General features: G+C 45.7%; 1 protein-coding gene across 1 annotated transcript in view; it reads right to left on the bottom strand.

Annotated features, from left to right (window-relative positions):
- wdr11 (WD repeat domain 11) overlaps window positions 1–6,000 on the bottom strand; it is a 109,983-nt gene extending 103,983 nt beyond the window's left edge. The window contains 4 exon segments of the mRNA XM_034100489.1: window positions 3,963–4,024; window positions 4,027–4,050; window positions 4,053–4,072; window positions 5,797–6,000. Of these exon segments, the coding sequence (XP_033956380.1) occupies window positions 3,963–4,024; window positions 4,027–4,050; window positions 4,053–4,072; window positions 5,797–5,882 (192 nt within the window). The 5' untranslated portion in view covers window positions 5,883–6,000.
- Between the last annotated feature and the right edge of the window lie 8,645 nt (window positions 6,001–14,645).

Here is a 14,645-nt window from a genome sequence, read left to right as displayed (position 1 = left end):
CAGGGTTCCTCAAAGGGAGGAAAATCAGGGGTTTTCACTCCCGTTATTTTTCTAATCCCGAAAAAGACTGGGGCAATGAGACATCCTCGATCTGTCAGTATTCCACATGCTGACGATCAAACAGGTGCTGGAATGTGTTCACCAGGAGACTGGTTCACTTCCACCTGAAGATGCATACTTCCACTACCCATCACCCCGAAACACAGGAAATTCCTGCGTTTTCCATTTCAGGGAATATCAGACCAGACAATCGTCTGCCGTTCGGATATTTCCTGGCTCCTCCCATTTTTGTGTAGAGAAGGCTGGAGCCACTACACAGAGGAGGGATGAGAGGGTGGTTTTCTCTGGACGACCTGCTATTTGCTGGCTCGCTCCAGGGAGGAAGTCGCTTTACAGATGGTACATCTCGTATCGCATCTGTCAAAGCCTGGGTTTCATAAGAAATTGGAAGAAGAGCTGTCCTCTTCCCTCTCAACAAACGTTTATCTGGAGTGGAATTAAACTCAACCAGCAGAGCGCGGCTCTCGCGGCAGCGAGTGGAGGAACTGACAGCTCTCCTCCGGCATGTCACAACCCACACAGCCCTCTCCGTGACGCAGCTGCTCGGCGTTGGCGTCAGCTGGTCACGTGGTGATCCCCCGGGGTCTCTTCCAACAGGGGGACACTCCAGAGGTGGTTCATTCGCTGCAGAAGCCTGCTGTTTTTAACCTATTGGTTATAAAACTACAGAGCTCGCGGCATTCCTCTGTCCCAGATATGCCTCCTACACACGGTCATAATAAATCCACGAGCACCGTTATAACGCCTCGTGTGGACCGCATACACACACCTCTCATCCCTGGGCGTGTACGCGCCTCATGATGAGAGACGGAGTGAAATGCAGCGTGTGGCAACTCCCTCGCAGCCCTGTTGCCTCACGGGCAGCGGCGGCGATGGCGTGGCTCGTCACCATGATGACCATTACGGCACATCCAGAGAAACCTCTCCCCCCAGCAGTCCATGGGATACAAGAAACACTCCTGTCATCCCAGGAACAGTGTCTTGCGCGGTTTTTTACCCCCGCTATTTTCTAAATCTCGGAAATTAACAGAGGGGCTCGCAGAGCGCAGCAAGCCTGTTAGGCGAGGAGTACGGAGACACAGACCTGTGTCACGCGCACTGGCGCCTCAGTGGGGATTTGGCTTTGGTGTGCGCGCACTAAATTAAAGCCCATTTGAACCTGATCAGGTTCCCCTTAACTGTTATCAGCCAAGTAGTACTGCTTTTGGCTCTATCAGAGAAAAGGGCGAGTGATTTGGTCTGCTCTCTCTGTGGCTCGTCATGTCTCCGGATCCAAGGAGATGCAGTTCAGCTGTTTTACGCCCCTAACCCGGCTTCATGCCTAAGGTCATCACAACTCTTTTAGGTCAAGAGTGATCACCCTGGCTGGCTTATTCCCCCCTCCTTACAGGTCGGAGGAAGAAGCGCGTCTCATCTCCTCTGTCCTGTGCGCGCGCTGTCTTGCTATGTGGCGCGCACGCCGGCCTGGCGCGCACGCTGGCCTGGCGCCGTTCTCAGCGCCTGTTTGTGCACTATAGAGAGCGCTCGATCGGGCAACCTCTGTCTGCACAACGGCTGTCACACTGGCTGTGTGAGGCTGTGTCACAGGCATATGTCTCCTCTGGGGTGGAGCCCCCGGAGAACATCAATACGCACTCCAACAGAGGAATTTCCTCCTCCACGGCTTTGCACGGAGGAATGTCAGTGGAAGATATTTGCACTGCTGCATCTTGGTCTTCCCCCTGTTAATTTATTCATTTTTATTTGAGGGATGTCTCCCATTCCTCTCTGACATACCCTGTACTGGGTGTCCTGTCGGAGTGAGTGACGTCAGGGAGCCAGCTGTGCGCTCTCTCTCCTGCCTCTCGGCACGCGGAGAAGCGGCCCTTTTTCCCTCTTATAGGAGGGATGTTCCTTTTTCCTCTGACACACTTAGTACGGAGTGCCTGGTCAGAGTGAGTGACGTCAGGGATCCAGCTGGGCGCTCTCCTACCTGTCTGACACACAGAGAGCTGCTGTTCCCCCTATTGATCGCGGCAAGGTAGGACGTTCGTCTCTACTTTCTCTCACAGCGGTCGGTATGTATTGTCCCAGCCTTCACCCCGTCGGGAAGACAGGCATGTTTTGCTATGTTCCAGGGACGGTGATGCGCCATTACGCATGGCACAACAGGCGGGGGTGTTATTGAGCAGGTTGTATCTGTGCTTCTAGTGCTGGACGGACCCAGTGGGGCGCAGACTACATCATGCTTCGCCCTTAACCCAATAGCGATAGCCTTAGAGGGCGAAGCCAATATACGAAATAGACTGAGGTTACCTACTGTAACCCCAGCTTCTATGAGTAAATGGCGCAGCCCCTCTAAGCGCTGGGCCCCACTGGCTCTACGAATAGCTGAAGAAAAGTTATTTTGTATGGGAGTAGATTGCGGGGCCTCCTTCCTATTTATACCGGAAGAAAGCCGAGGGTGGGGCCCACCTTGCGGGTGGGCGTGGACTACAAGTTTTCAGTGCTGCGCGGGGGCGCAGGGGGATTACCCAATAGCGATAGCCCTTAGAGGGCTGTGCCATTTACTCATAGAAGTCTGGTGTTACAGTAGGTACCTCAGTGTTTGTGCCAGAAGCAACCACAACAAACTTATCTTCAAGGTTGCACAATGCTAACAATATTCTGATGAAATAATACTCCATCAGTATGTGTGTGTTTTTATTTCATGGAGGAAAAATATTTTCTTTTGCAATGAATAGCAAAACACTTTTTCCTTAAGGGTCCATGTGACAGCTACCGTGCTTGGGAAACAGGTTGTGAATTGCAATATGGGGAAACATATTTAATGAATTTACTGTATATCAGACCCACAAGCAAGACATGAAATAGCTAGCTAATGCACCCTGTGGTCCTTACGCCTTACTTTCAACCACTAGGAGACTACCTCGCCTGAAGGAGAGCGTTTAGCAGTTTAGCAGATGGACCTGCAGTTAGCGGCTATTGCAACACGAATTACGTCAGCGCAAAGCCCAGCATCTGGGTGTCAAAGCGAGCCAGTGGAGAAGCACATTTTATGTTGATAGCAGTTTTAGTATCTACATCTGCCGACTGAAACTCCTTCTGCTTCTCTGTAGTCGCCTAGCTTCAAGGAATAAGATTAGTCATAAGTTTTAAAGTTTTTTCCCCCCTTGTTCCCCCTCTCCGGTATTTTTACCTGAAATGTACAAAATATCAACGAGAAATTGGCACATATATATATATATACATATATATATATATATCTATATATATATCTATATATATAAATACATACTTTAGGGGCAATAGACACATTAAAAGCTTACCAAATCATAATACCCATACATATTTGCTGACTTTAAGTGCAACAGGTATGATTCTGCATCTAGGAATCAGGTATTCAATGAACACTTTGAGATTCAGAAAGAAATCAATTGGAAAATAAGTGAAACATGAGGCCAAAACCAAAATGTCTTCATACAACAAATTATGTTTGATTAACCTTTATTTGAAATATTCTACACGAATTAATCAGTTAATTGTCTGATTAATTTTTTAGGTTTTCAGCTTGACTTATTAACAGATAGCAAAGGCTATTATGTATCCCAATGGAGCAGAGTTGAAAATGTAAGTCACTTGATTGGTAAGTCAATTGAAAAAAAAAAAATGTGATGTGAACAATTGTGAAAGTGATAAATTGTTCCACCCATTTTCAAGCAAAAAACATTTGCTGTTTGGATACTTGGACATCACTGTGAGCGTTGGAAACTGTTGTAGGCATTCTTTATGTATCAACACAATTTAAGCTAAACAAATGATACTCAAATTCAGATGAATAGTATTTGAGGATACAAATATTAGAAGTTGCAGCCCTACACTGCAAATATAAACTGCTGAAAAAGTTTACTTTGTGAACTCACCCTTGACCACGTTGGCTTGTGCCGCTCCAGCACCTGTATGGTCTGAGACGTCTTTGGATCGTGATAAGAATACTGGAGTGACATCCTGAGCTATCAGCCCCTGCCAACCCCTACAGAAAATGAGGAGCCGGAGAGAATGATAGGAAGAGGAGTCAAAGATAGAGTAATTATGAGGTAAGTGAAAAGGAGCTGACATTTTTCCCGACACAGACTAAACACAGAGGGTCTGTGAGTGCGCAGGCCATTGAGCCAAGACCCACAAGACCCCAAGAAGAACATTTCAACTTTCATTTTATTTTACAAGTTTGGGAAATACTTGAATGTACTCTTTCAAGGACAGAGTTGCATATGATAACAATGGCCCAAGTCTATAACAGTGTATAGACAAGATGTATGATTACCTAGTAAAAGAGCATGCCACCCCTGTTTAAAGCGTATGATAAGCTATGTGGCAATGATTAACATGATGATTCAGTCTCTCGGGAGATATGACAAAGATGATCATTTCTGACGTGGGCCTCAGCTAATCTGAACAAAGCAGTGTATACAGGCTTGAACCGTTGTTTCTCCATCTTGTGACTGTAAAACAACCCACACTGCAATTCTTGCAAGGATAATAAATACAAGTATCCTGTTTTGAAACTCAAGCCGGTGACTAGTGACATTTTTCTAACAATGAGCAAAAATTCTATGACCATCATCCACTCCATGTCTAGATCTTTTACATCTTTCAGTATGCATGCGTGATGGGACTACAGAAAGGTCACAAATCAATTCCACATACAAAATGTAACTCCAATATTAAATATGTTATTTTGTCTGGACTTTCAAAGTACAACAGACTGATACAACTCAGAGCAAAGGAAGTGTGCACAAGTGAAGACAATTTACAACTTAAACCATTAATAATCTTCCATATCATTGCCATGTTTTCTACATGTATGAGGAATGATATCCACTGAAAGCGTTTTATTAAAGATGAATGGTAAGTCTCACTTATTATCGCATAGATTAATACATTAATCATTCCCAGCTTCATGTATGGGCAATACAACTTGGTGACAATTGGATTCCTACACCATTTAAAAACACTTTTTAAGAATTTTCTTGGTGCATTTTCAATCTTTTTCCATGACTTTGCACAATTTTTTATTTGAATTTTTGTATTTTATGATATATGTTGCATCGTTGGAGGAGCTCGGGTCATAAGATTTCCATTGCCATTTCTACACTGTAGCATATGACATTAAAACCTTTGAATCTACAACAATCCAAATCTAGTGTATTCGATATTTGACACTGACATAGAGATCTTCATTGTATTATATATTTAGCATTGATGTCATAGAGGTGTTGTTAATAGTATGCCACCTAATATAAATACATAGGGAGGATAAAGCATAAGAAACACATGACATTTCAGTAAAGAGCATTCCAGTACAACACATCTGCAACCTCATTAAATAACATATAATAAGGTTTAATATGTATAGTGTTTTTATCACAGGCCCGGAAATGCAATAACGCATAGGAAATCACAGTGAAGTCGTGCTCCCTGCTGGAATACTATGGGAAGGTAAGGGTTACAAAATGCATCAGGCCTAGCAAACTGTCACATCACATCACATGACATGACACAGGATGCCCTAGGTGTTGATATGTTCTGTTGGGGAAAATCGGCATAATAATTCTTGCAGGTAGTAATAAAAGGGAACAATGTAACGTGATGCATATACAATATAATTAGCATTTATCAAACATGAAATGACATACGCACGCATTGACTAAATGAAGAAGCTACATAAGATGCTAACGGCAGATGTGCAGTACTCACCAGTCTACAGCGGTTTTATTCTGCAAATGGAGAGTGCCAGTCAGAGTCCGAGCCGCGAGTTTGATGTTGACAGTGTACGGAATCATTGTTGCTACGCAGTATTTTTGCTACATTAATATTTGTTGACCAAAAGCTGCTAAAGTTGTTTAGCTTCAGCGCTTCGGCTCTGTTGTTGAGATTTCTAACAGGAAGTAAAACGGTGTTTCTGAATGGAACGTCGTGTAGGAACAAATCCCAGCGACGAAAGGTTCCAAAGCTGAGGCTTTCACATTTGATCATGATCACACAATGTCAAATGTGTTTAGAGAGAGCACACGTAAACCAGCGCCAAATGGCTCTGACGTAAACAATTCTATGATAGTATGTTATATTCTTTCACTTTTTTATATATTTCCAATATTGCCACAACAATGTAATTGTGTCACTGTTAGCATTTAACCAATGTTTAGTTGTAGAAAATAATTCAATAATTTAGTTTAAAATATGATGTTAGTTAGTAACAATATTAATATTACATGGGCAATAGTACATTACATGTAATATTACAAACCAAAATGTCCTTGTTTTAAAAATAAAGTATATGCCATTTTATTCTAAAATTGCAGTTTCTTGTCATAAACATCTTCATAAAACCCAATTTGTTTCTATACGCAGAAGTGACATTCACTTATATATTGTTATTCATCCCATCATTTGAAATGGTATAATAGCCTGGAAATGTTTTAAAACATCTAATCATAACCTTTTCCTCCATAAACTGTCATCATTATACGCGCCCCCTGCGTGAACGCCACCAGATTCCGATGATCTCGTGCCCTCTGAGTGCATCAGAGTCTGAAGAGTAAACGATCTACACACAGTGGAAGTTGATGACAATATATTGTTGTCTGATGGGCTTGGAAACACACCCCTGAGAGAGCAGTGCAGCGGTTTAAACCACATAAACTACCCTGAATAACTTTTGGCAGATCGAACAAAAATCGGTCTGCCTTTTATTTATAGGCTCTTCCTCACTGCAGTGACACAAGTTAGCAGACTGGTAGATGTAGTGGAGTGAATCATGGGAAAAAAACATGACTTTATGACTCTGGGGAAGAACACCCTGTCCAAGATGATTTCAAAGATTCAATTCTTTCATCTGATTCACAGCCCTGCTGCAGTCAGTTTCCTTTGTGTTCTGTCATGCCTAACTGCGACTATATACAGCACACAAAGCAACATTTTACTCAAAACCCCAAATAACACAATTAGCTTTAGTTCCTGCCAACAATTTGCCTTTAAATATCAATCAATCAATCAATCAATCAATCAATCAATCAATCAATCAATCAATCAATCAATGTTTATTTATATAGCCCAATATCACAAATGTTACATTTGTCTCAGTGGTCTTCACAGTGTGTACAGAATATCAGTATGACAATATGACACCCTCTGTCCTTAGACCCTCACATCGTACAAGAAAAAACTTCCAAAGAAAACCGACAGTTTAAAGGGAAAAATGGGAGAAACCTCAGGGAGAGCAACAGAGGAGGGATCCCTCTCCCAGGACGGACAGACGTGCAATAGATGCCGTGTGTAAATTGAAAAGATAATACATTTGCAACATAGGTAGTCCAAATGTTTGGAAATGCATGTGTGTATAATAGGAAGATGAATCCACGAGGATATCCATCCAGGAACTATGATCCAGGACCACAGCCACGACTTACGATCCAGGGCTCGCGATCCAGGACACAGGACCGCAGGATCATCCATGACTCCGGATCCCGGCGTATATAGACACCAAAAAGAAAGAAATTTGGGGAAGCTGGGTTAATCGGAACATGAGAATACACAGGTATAGACAGAGAGAAGGAAGAAGTAAGATGTCCATCTCCACTCGCTTTGAGAAGCGAAAAGTGGAGGATGCTCACAGATTCTGCTTGGGTTTTCAAGACAATAACACGGGGTTACAGACTCCAATTCGCTGTCACCCCCCCTCACTTTTCGGGCATTCTGCATTCGCAAGCCCGGGGAGAGTCGGCCCATATTCTAGAGCAAGAGATCCTCTCGCTACTAGACAAGAAGGCTATATCCCTATATACCCTCCGAACAGAGTCAGAGCGGCTTTTATTCCAAGTATTTCCTCGTTCCCAAACGGCGAGGGAACGGGATTCGGCCTATACTAGATTTGAGGGCTCTGAACAAATATCTCAAAAGATACAAATTCAGAATGCTCACTCACACATCTCTGTTGCGTCTCGTGCGCCAAAAAGGATTGGTTCACATCAGTCGACCTGAAAGACACGTATTTCCACATCCCAGTATATTATCCACACAGGAAATATCTGAGGTTCGCCTTTCAGGGTGTCTGTTACGAGTACAGAAGACTTCCCTTCGGTCTTTTTCTCAGCCCACGAGTGTTTGTACGGTGTACGGAAGCCGCGATAGCCCCGTTAAGACAACAGGGTATTCGCCTGGCAACTTATCTGGACGATTGGCTCCTTCTCGCACAGTCGGAGCAAGAGGCTATTACGCAGACGAATGTCCTCGTAAAACACCTGCTCGACCTGGGTTTCGTAATAAACACAGAAAAGAGCATGTTGTCCCCAGCCCAGACTGTACTCTTCCTGGGCCTACGCCCAGGAAGAGTACAGTCCTGCTGTCCTATCGCGGAAGGTGGTCACCACAGACGCATGTCTGACGGGCTGGGGGGGTATATACGAAAGTCGACCTGTGAGGGGTCTCTGGAGCAGAGACCTCCAACGGTCACACATAAATTATCTGGAGCTTTTAGCGGTGTTCCTCACCCTGAAATGCTTTCTGCCTTTTCTCAGAGGACACCATGTCCTCGTGAGGACAGACAACACGACCACAAGTAAGGGATAATGTGCTGCGACGCGGTCATTATGGGGAAAAGAACACCGACAGGCTGATCAGGAGCCCGACGCGAAGCGGAGGGATCTAGATCGGCCTGAAGGTGTTCTTTTCCCCATAATGACCAAGTCGCTGCACATTATCCCGCTTATTACATGGCCACATTCTCAACAAAGTAACGTTATGACTCCCAATATTAATTGAAATGCTTTTATGGATTTAGAAAATGATTTTATTGATTTAAAAAATAGTTGTATGTATTGATTTAAATTGACATGCATCCGCGAAGAAAAATAGTCCGATGTTACTGTTTGAACTAACGTAGCAACGGCAGGAACTGCTTCGATAGCGTTTTTGAGGAGCTTTCTGATTACAGATTTGAAAACATCGCTGCTTGCTTTAAAAGTAGCACAATTCATTATGTCAAACCTTGGAAAGTATCTCGATATCCCTGCCCTGATGCCAAAGTAACTGCACACTGTATGTTTTGCCATTTGATGTCTATGTCTGGACCGCTGCGTAAAAAGGAGGGTTTCTGCCCGTTACTTCTCCGCTGTTTTCTTGTCCCTCTTGTCTTTTTCTTTTCTTCACTGGGGACTCATCAGCCACTAACTATTACTCCAAATTACTGTGCTCTCCAAATATATTAAAATGAATGTTAAAATCCTCCATGTTGCTATCACACGACAGCGGAAAACTAAAGACAATCAAACAGTTTGCTTGCTTTTCAAACTGTTACATTTGAAAAACAGTGAGAGCGTCTCTTGTCAGTTTGAAAAGCCAACGGTAGGACCTGCTTGCGTTTTTGAGGAGCTTTTTGATTACAGATTTGAAAACATCGCTCCTTGCTTTAAAAGTAGCACAATTCATGATGTCAAACCTTGGAAAGTATCTAGATATCCCTGCCCTAATGACAAAGTAACTGGCAAGTGAATATGTGTCGCCGTTTGATGTCTATGTCTGGACCGCTGCGTAAAAAGGAGGGTTTCTGCCCCGTTACTTCTCCGCTGTTTTTCTTGTCCCAGTTCGAAAAGCAAACTGCATGCAGTTTGCTTTTCGGCCCAACTGTATACAGTTAAATCGACCGGACTTCTTTCTGAAGATGTGAGCGTCCTTAACAACGGTCAATAAGTCCTTGACAGCGGTCTGTCTGTTCGGTATTAACAACGTGTCACGTGTTCTGAATTGACCAATCAGAATCGAGTATTCAACTAAGCCATGTAATAATATCGTATATAAACCGCCAAGGGGGATTGCGTTCTCTCCAGTTACACATGCTGGCACGCAAACTGATCTTATGGAGCTGCGGACGTCTCCTCTCTCTGAGAGCGACGCACGTACCAGGAGTGATGAACCTCGGGGCAGATCTGCTGTCCAGAGGTGCACCACTTTATGCAGACTGGACTCTACATCCAATAATTGTGATTCAGCTGTGGGTGCGTTACGGCCGGGCCGCGGTGGATCTGTTCGCATCAAAAGAAAATGCTCAATGTCAGCTGTTCTTTTCAATGCGCGATTTAAACGCACAGTTAGGCGTGGACGCGCTCGTGCACGCTTGGCCTCCGGTCCTTCTGTACGCGTTCCCACCCCTGGCTCTGATACCCCCAACTCTAGCCAGAGTGAGAGAACAACACACTGATCCTAATAGCTCCACACTGGCCTGCAATGTACTGGCTGGCAGAGATATATCAGCTGCTGTGCGGGCAGCCGTGGCAGCTCCCGCTACGCAGGGACATACTGTCTTCCACCAGGTCCCACTATGACTGTAAGTGGAGGGTGTTTGAGGAGTGGTGCCTTCAAAAAGGAGACAACTCTTTTCAATGTCCTTTCGGGTGATTCTATCATTTCTACAGGACCTGATTGATAAACACAGAGCTTTCTCTACGATCAAAGTGTACCTGGCTGCTATTGCTGCATGCCATGTGGGCTTTGAGGGAAAGACGGCTAGCCAACATCCTTTGGTCTGCCGTTTTATGAAAGGGGCTCGCAGGCTCCTCCCTGTTTACAGGTCGCTGGTGCCATTATGGGACTTGGCAGTGGTTTTAGATGGGCTCACTCGACCTCCATTTGAACCCCTGGAAGAAGCTGACATGAAACACCTGTCACTCAAGACAGTGTTGTTACTGGCTCTGGCATCTGCCAAGCGAGTCAGTGACATTCATGCGCTCTCTGTACATCCTTCATGCACTCAGTTTGCCCCGGGGCAAACGAGAGTGTTGCTGAAGCCCAACCCTGCCTTTGTACCTAAGGTGGTTGGCTCATGTACCCCCATTGACATTGAGGCATTTCCTCTGCCACTGTGTTCCTCTGAGGAACAGCGGACGAATTAGCTGTGCCCAGTCCGTGCTTTACGCACCTATATGGACAGGTCAAAAGAGTTTCGATGCAATGACCAACTCTTTATATCCTGGGCTAACCCTCATAAGGGCAAGCCCGTTACCAGGCAACAGCTCTCCCACTGGATTGTGGAAGCGATTGCTCTGGCTTATACGAGTCAGGGTTTGCAGGCACCAACGGGCCTGCGTGCTCATTCTACTCGTGGACCCCCGGCTGGAGCCAGCGGCTCGCTGCATCCAGGAGCCGCTGGCTCCAGCCGGGGGTGCGCTCCGCTGAGGAAGTCGTCGGGCAGGTGGCGCTGGAGCAGTTAATCGCCGCCTGCCATCTTCGACGGCAAATTGGGTCCAGTGCCATCGCCCCGCCAACCTGGAAGCAGCCGTCGTCCTCGCGGAGGACCACCTCTCGCTTCCCCGGCGGAGCATGAAAGAGGAGCCCCGACCACCAGCCGTTTCAGCGGGCCGGCCCGTCCCAGCCCCGAGGAGGAGGTTTCCTGGAGCAGCTGCCCTTCCCTCCCCACCACCACACGGCCCCAACCCCGCAGCCCCGACACTTTCCCCCCAAGCCCTACCTTACCCTCCTGTTTTTATCTCTCCCCAGGGTCCGGCTTACGCTTCTGGTCGTCCGGCACCACGGGGGGCTCCTCAGACATCGGGGCAGGATTGCTGGCGGTGCGGGCAGCCCGGCCACTTCCGACGGGAGTGTCCTCTCATGGAGGTCGGACAGCTGGTTCGGGTTGCGGGACCGCCAGTTGCCTCCCCCGATTTGGAAGCGACGTACCGTATACCGGTATGTATACAGGGGGGTACACACCAGGCTCTGATGGACACGGGCTGTAATCAGACGATGATCCATCAGCGCTTGGTTCGGCCTGGGGCATTGATTGAAGCATCGTGGGTGAAGGTGAGGTGTGTGCATGGGGATATTCACCAGTACCCGGAGGTGATGCTGGACATTTCTTATAAGGGGAAAAAGCATAGAGTCAGGGCTGGAGTTAGCACTCGCCTTACGCACCCCCTAATTTTGGGAACGAATTGGCCGGGGTTTGCTAAGCTAGCGGGGGCTATGGGGGTGCGTTCACGGACGGCAGGGAAATGTGAGTTGTGTGCTGTGTTTAGTGGAGAGTCGGAGGCAGCTGACGACGTCATGGGGGAAACGGACACGGAGGGGGCCGCGGAGGTCCCTCTGGACCCGCTGGTGTTTCCCGTGGAGGATTTCCCCCTCGAGCAGTCGAGGGACGAGACCCTTCAGCACGCCTTCGGCCAGGTGGTGAGTATTGATGGCTCCCAGCTACACCCAAACGCAGCACTCACTCACCCACACTTTACGGTGGTTAGGGACAGACTGTATCGTGTAAGCCGTGACACACAGACAGGAGAGATAAATACCCAGTTGTTGGTGCCAAAAAGCCGTCGGTAAATGGTTTACCAGGTGGCTCATTATAACCCCATGTCAGGTCACCTAGGGTACGACAAATCACTACACCGGATAATGGCCCCATTTTATTGGCCGGGCATTTGCGCAGATGTGAAGCGGTGGTGTGCATCTTGCCGTGAATGTCAGCTGGTTAACCCGCCGGCCATCCTCAGAGCGCCTTTGCGCCCGTTACCATTGATTGAGGTGCCTTTTGAGAGAGTTGGTATGGACCTCATCGGGCCATTAGACCGGAGTGCACGGGGATATCGCTTTGTACTAGTCCTATTGGATTATGCAACGCGATATCCCGAAGCAGTGCCGTCGCGCAGGCACTGTTTCACATTATCTCCCTTAAAGGTGGGGTAATTTTGGAGAAACCAGCTGAGTGCGCTAGAATTCGAAACTACACAGCCGGAATAAATCTGCTACTTCCTTACAGAGCCCCTCCTCCAACACACACGAAAGCGCACATGACCAATAAGGACACGAGATAAGTTTGTGCGGTTTGTGCACAGATGGAAGGCTGACAGGCAGGTAGGCCATCCAGTTATTTTAGCCGGGCCGGCTAAAATGATTGGTCATGCTTTTTACAGTACTACGGCTTCCACAGATGACATTTTTGTATGGATTTTTTGTCAAAGCACTTAAGATATTCATTGCTATCGGGATGTTAAGAGCATTCCATGGAATATAACAAAAAGTGTATCTCGAGCCGGTTTCTCAAACTTACCTACCCCACCTTTAAGAGACATTTGGTGAATCCCCTAACCCAAACTTATTAAAATGTGCAGAATTGCCTTGACATGTACATGTATGCTGTCAAACAACACATCAGTTTAAAGTGTATACAGTATGAAATGTACTTATTTCGATATGAATGTAGATCAAAGCAATAATCAAATTACGATTACGATGATTCTGAGCCTGATTTCCACTTGATAATCATAACTTACAGTAATTTCCCCTCATACAAGAGGGACACATACTGCCGTGATAGTCTGGTGATGGAATGACATTTATTGTCAGTTACTCCCAAAACCATAGAAAATAAAAAATACAACTTTTCTAACACTTATATGTTTAAGCTCTAGTTAGTTTTTAGGCACAACTTGTCTTGGCCAGGGTTTGAGAAAAGTGGTGGTTAAAGAATATCTAGATATTTTGGAAAATGTGCTTTCTATCCTAAAGGTAAATGAAAAAACTGAAACTGCTATAGTGCATGACGCCATGGCAAGCAGCCGATTAGCTTAGCTTTGCATTACAACGGAGGAAACAGTGAGTATGGCCCTATGCTACAGTGACAAATATAAAAAGGGACAAAGGCACTGCCAACAGACCTCTAAACCTGAGAAAAAATACATATGTACTAACTAAGCCTGCAAGATTTCTCCACCAGCCTCTCCTTTACCTTTGCTCCCCCCTTTTCTTGTGTTTGAAAATAAAGCAGTTAGTCCGGTTACCCTCAGGTCAGTCATTATTTGACACAGTGAAAGGTAATAAATCAGTAATTTTTCTCTTTTTCTCTTGTTTTTCTTCCTAAAGCCTTTAAGTGTCTGTGGCTGTGCGGCCAAGGGACCGGGCGTAGAAGGTTCTCTAATGAAAATGGAGAGCAAGGATAATCACACTTTGGGTCAAGTATAAAACCCAATTAGAGGCAGTGCCCTGAGTGCACTCCACTGCTGGCCATCAGCCGTGTGAAACATTATTTTCGCTACTCATCTGTATATATATATATATATATATATATATTAGGGCTGTCAAACGATTACAATTTTTAATCAGATTAATCACAGCTTAAAAATTAATTAATCATGATTAATCACCATTCGAACTATGTCCAAAATATGCCATTTATTTATGTATATTGTTGGGAATGGAAAGATAAATGAAAGAAGGCGGATATATCCATTTAACATACAGTATCTATGTTTATTATAACATTTGTCTGCATGTCAAAATGAAAGACAACCCACACACCTATCAATCATCAAACCGTGGGGTCTTAATTCATGACGTGTTGATTTCTATCAACGGGGGAGTACTTCGGGAAAGTCGACAGGGGGGGGGGGGGGGCGCGCTAGTGGAGTACTTCGTGACCACAGAGTGTGAACGTTGTGATCAGCTGTTTTAGCGCAGTTCTCCAGTGAAGGGGGGAGTCTCCCTCCGCAGCCGGTTGGCGTAGTGTTGGTACAGTTCCGTTGTACAGACCGACGTTAACAGCAGCCCTGTCTGTGCACACG

The sequence above is a fragment of the Pseudochaenichthys georgianus genome, chromosome 15 (genome assembly GCF_902827115.2).
Source record: "Pseudochaenichthys georgianus chromosome 15, fPseGeo1.2, whole genome shotgun sequence".
Lineage (NCBI taxonomy): Eukaryota > Metazoa > Chordata > Actinopteri > Perciformes > Channichthyidae > Pseudochaenichthys > Pseudochaenichthys georgianus.
Note: the sequence above shows the minus strand (reverse complement) of the source record. Positions and strands in the feature narration are given on the sequence as shown.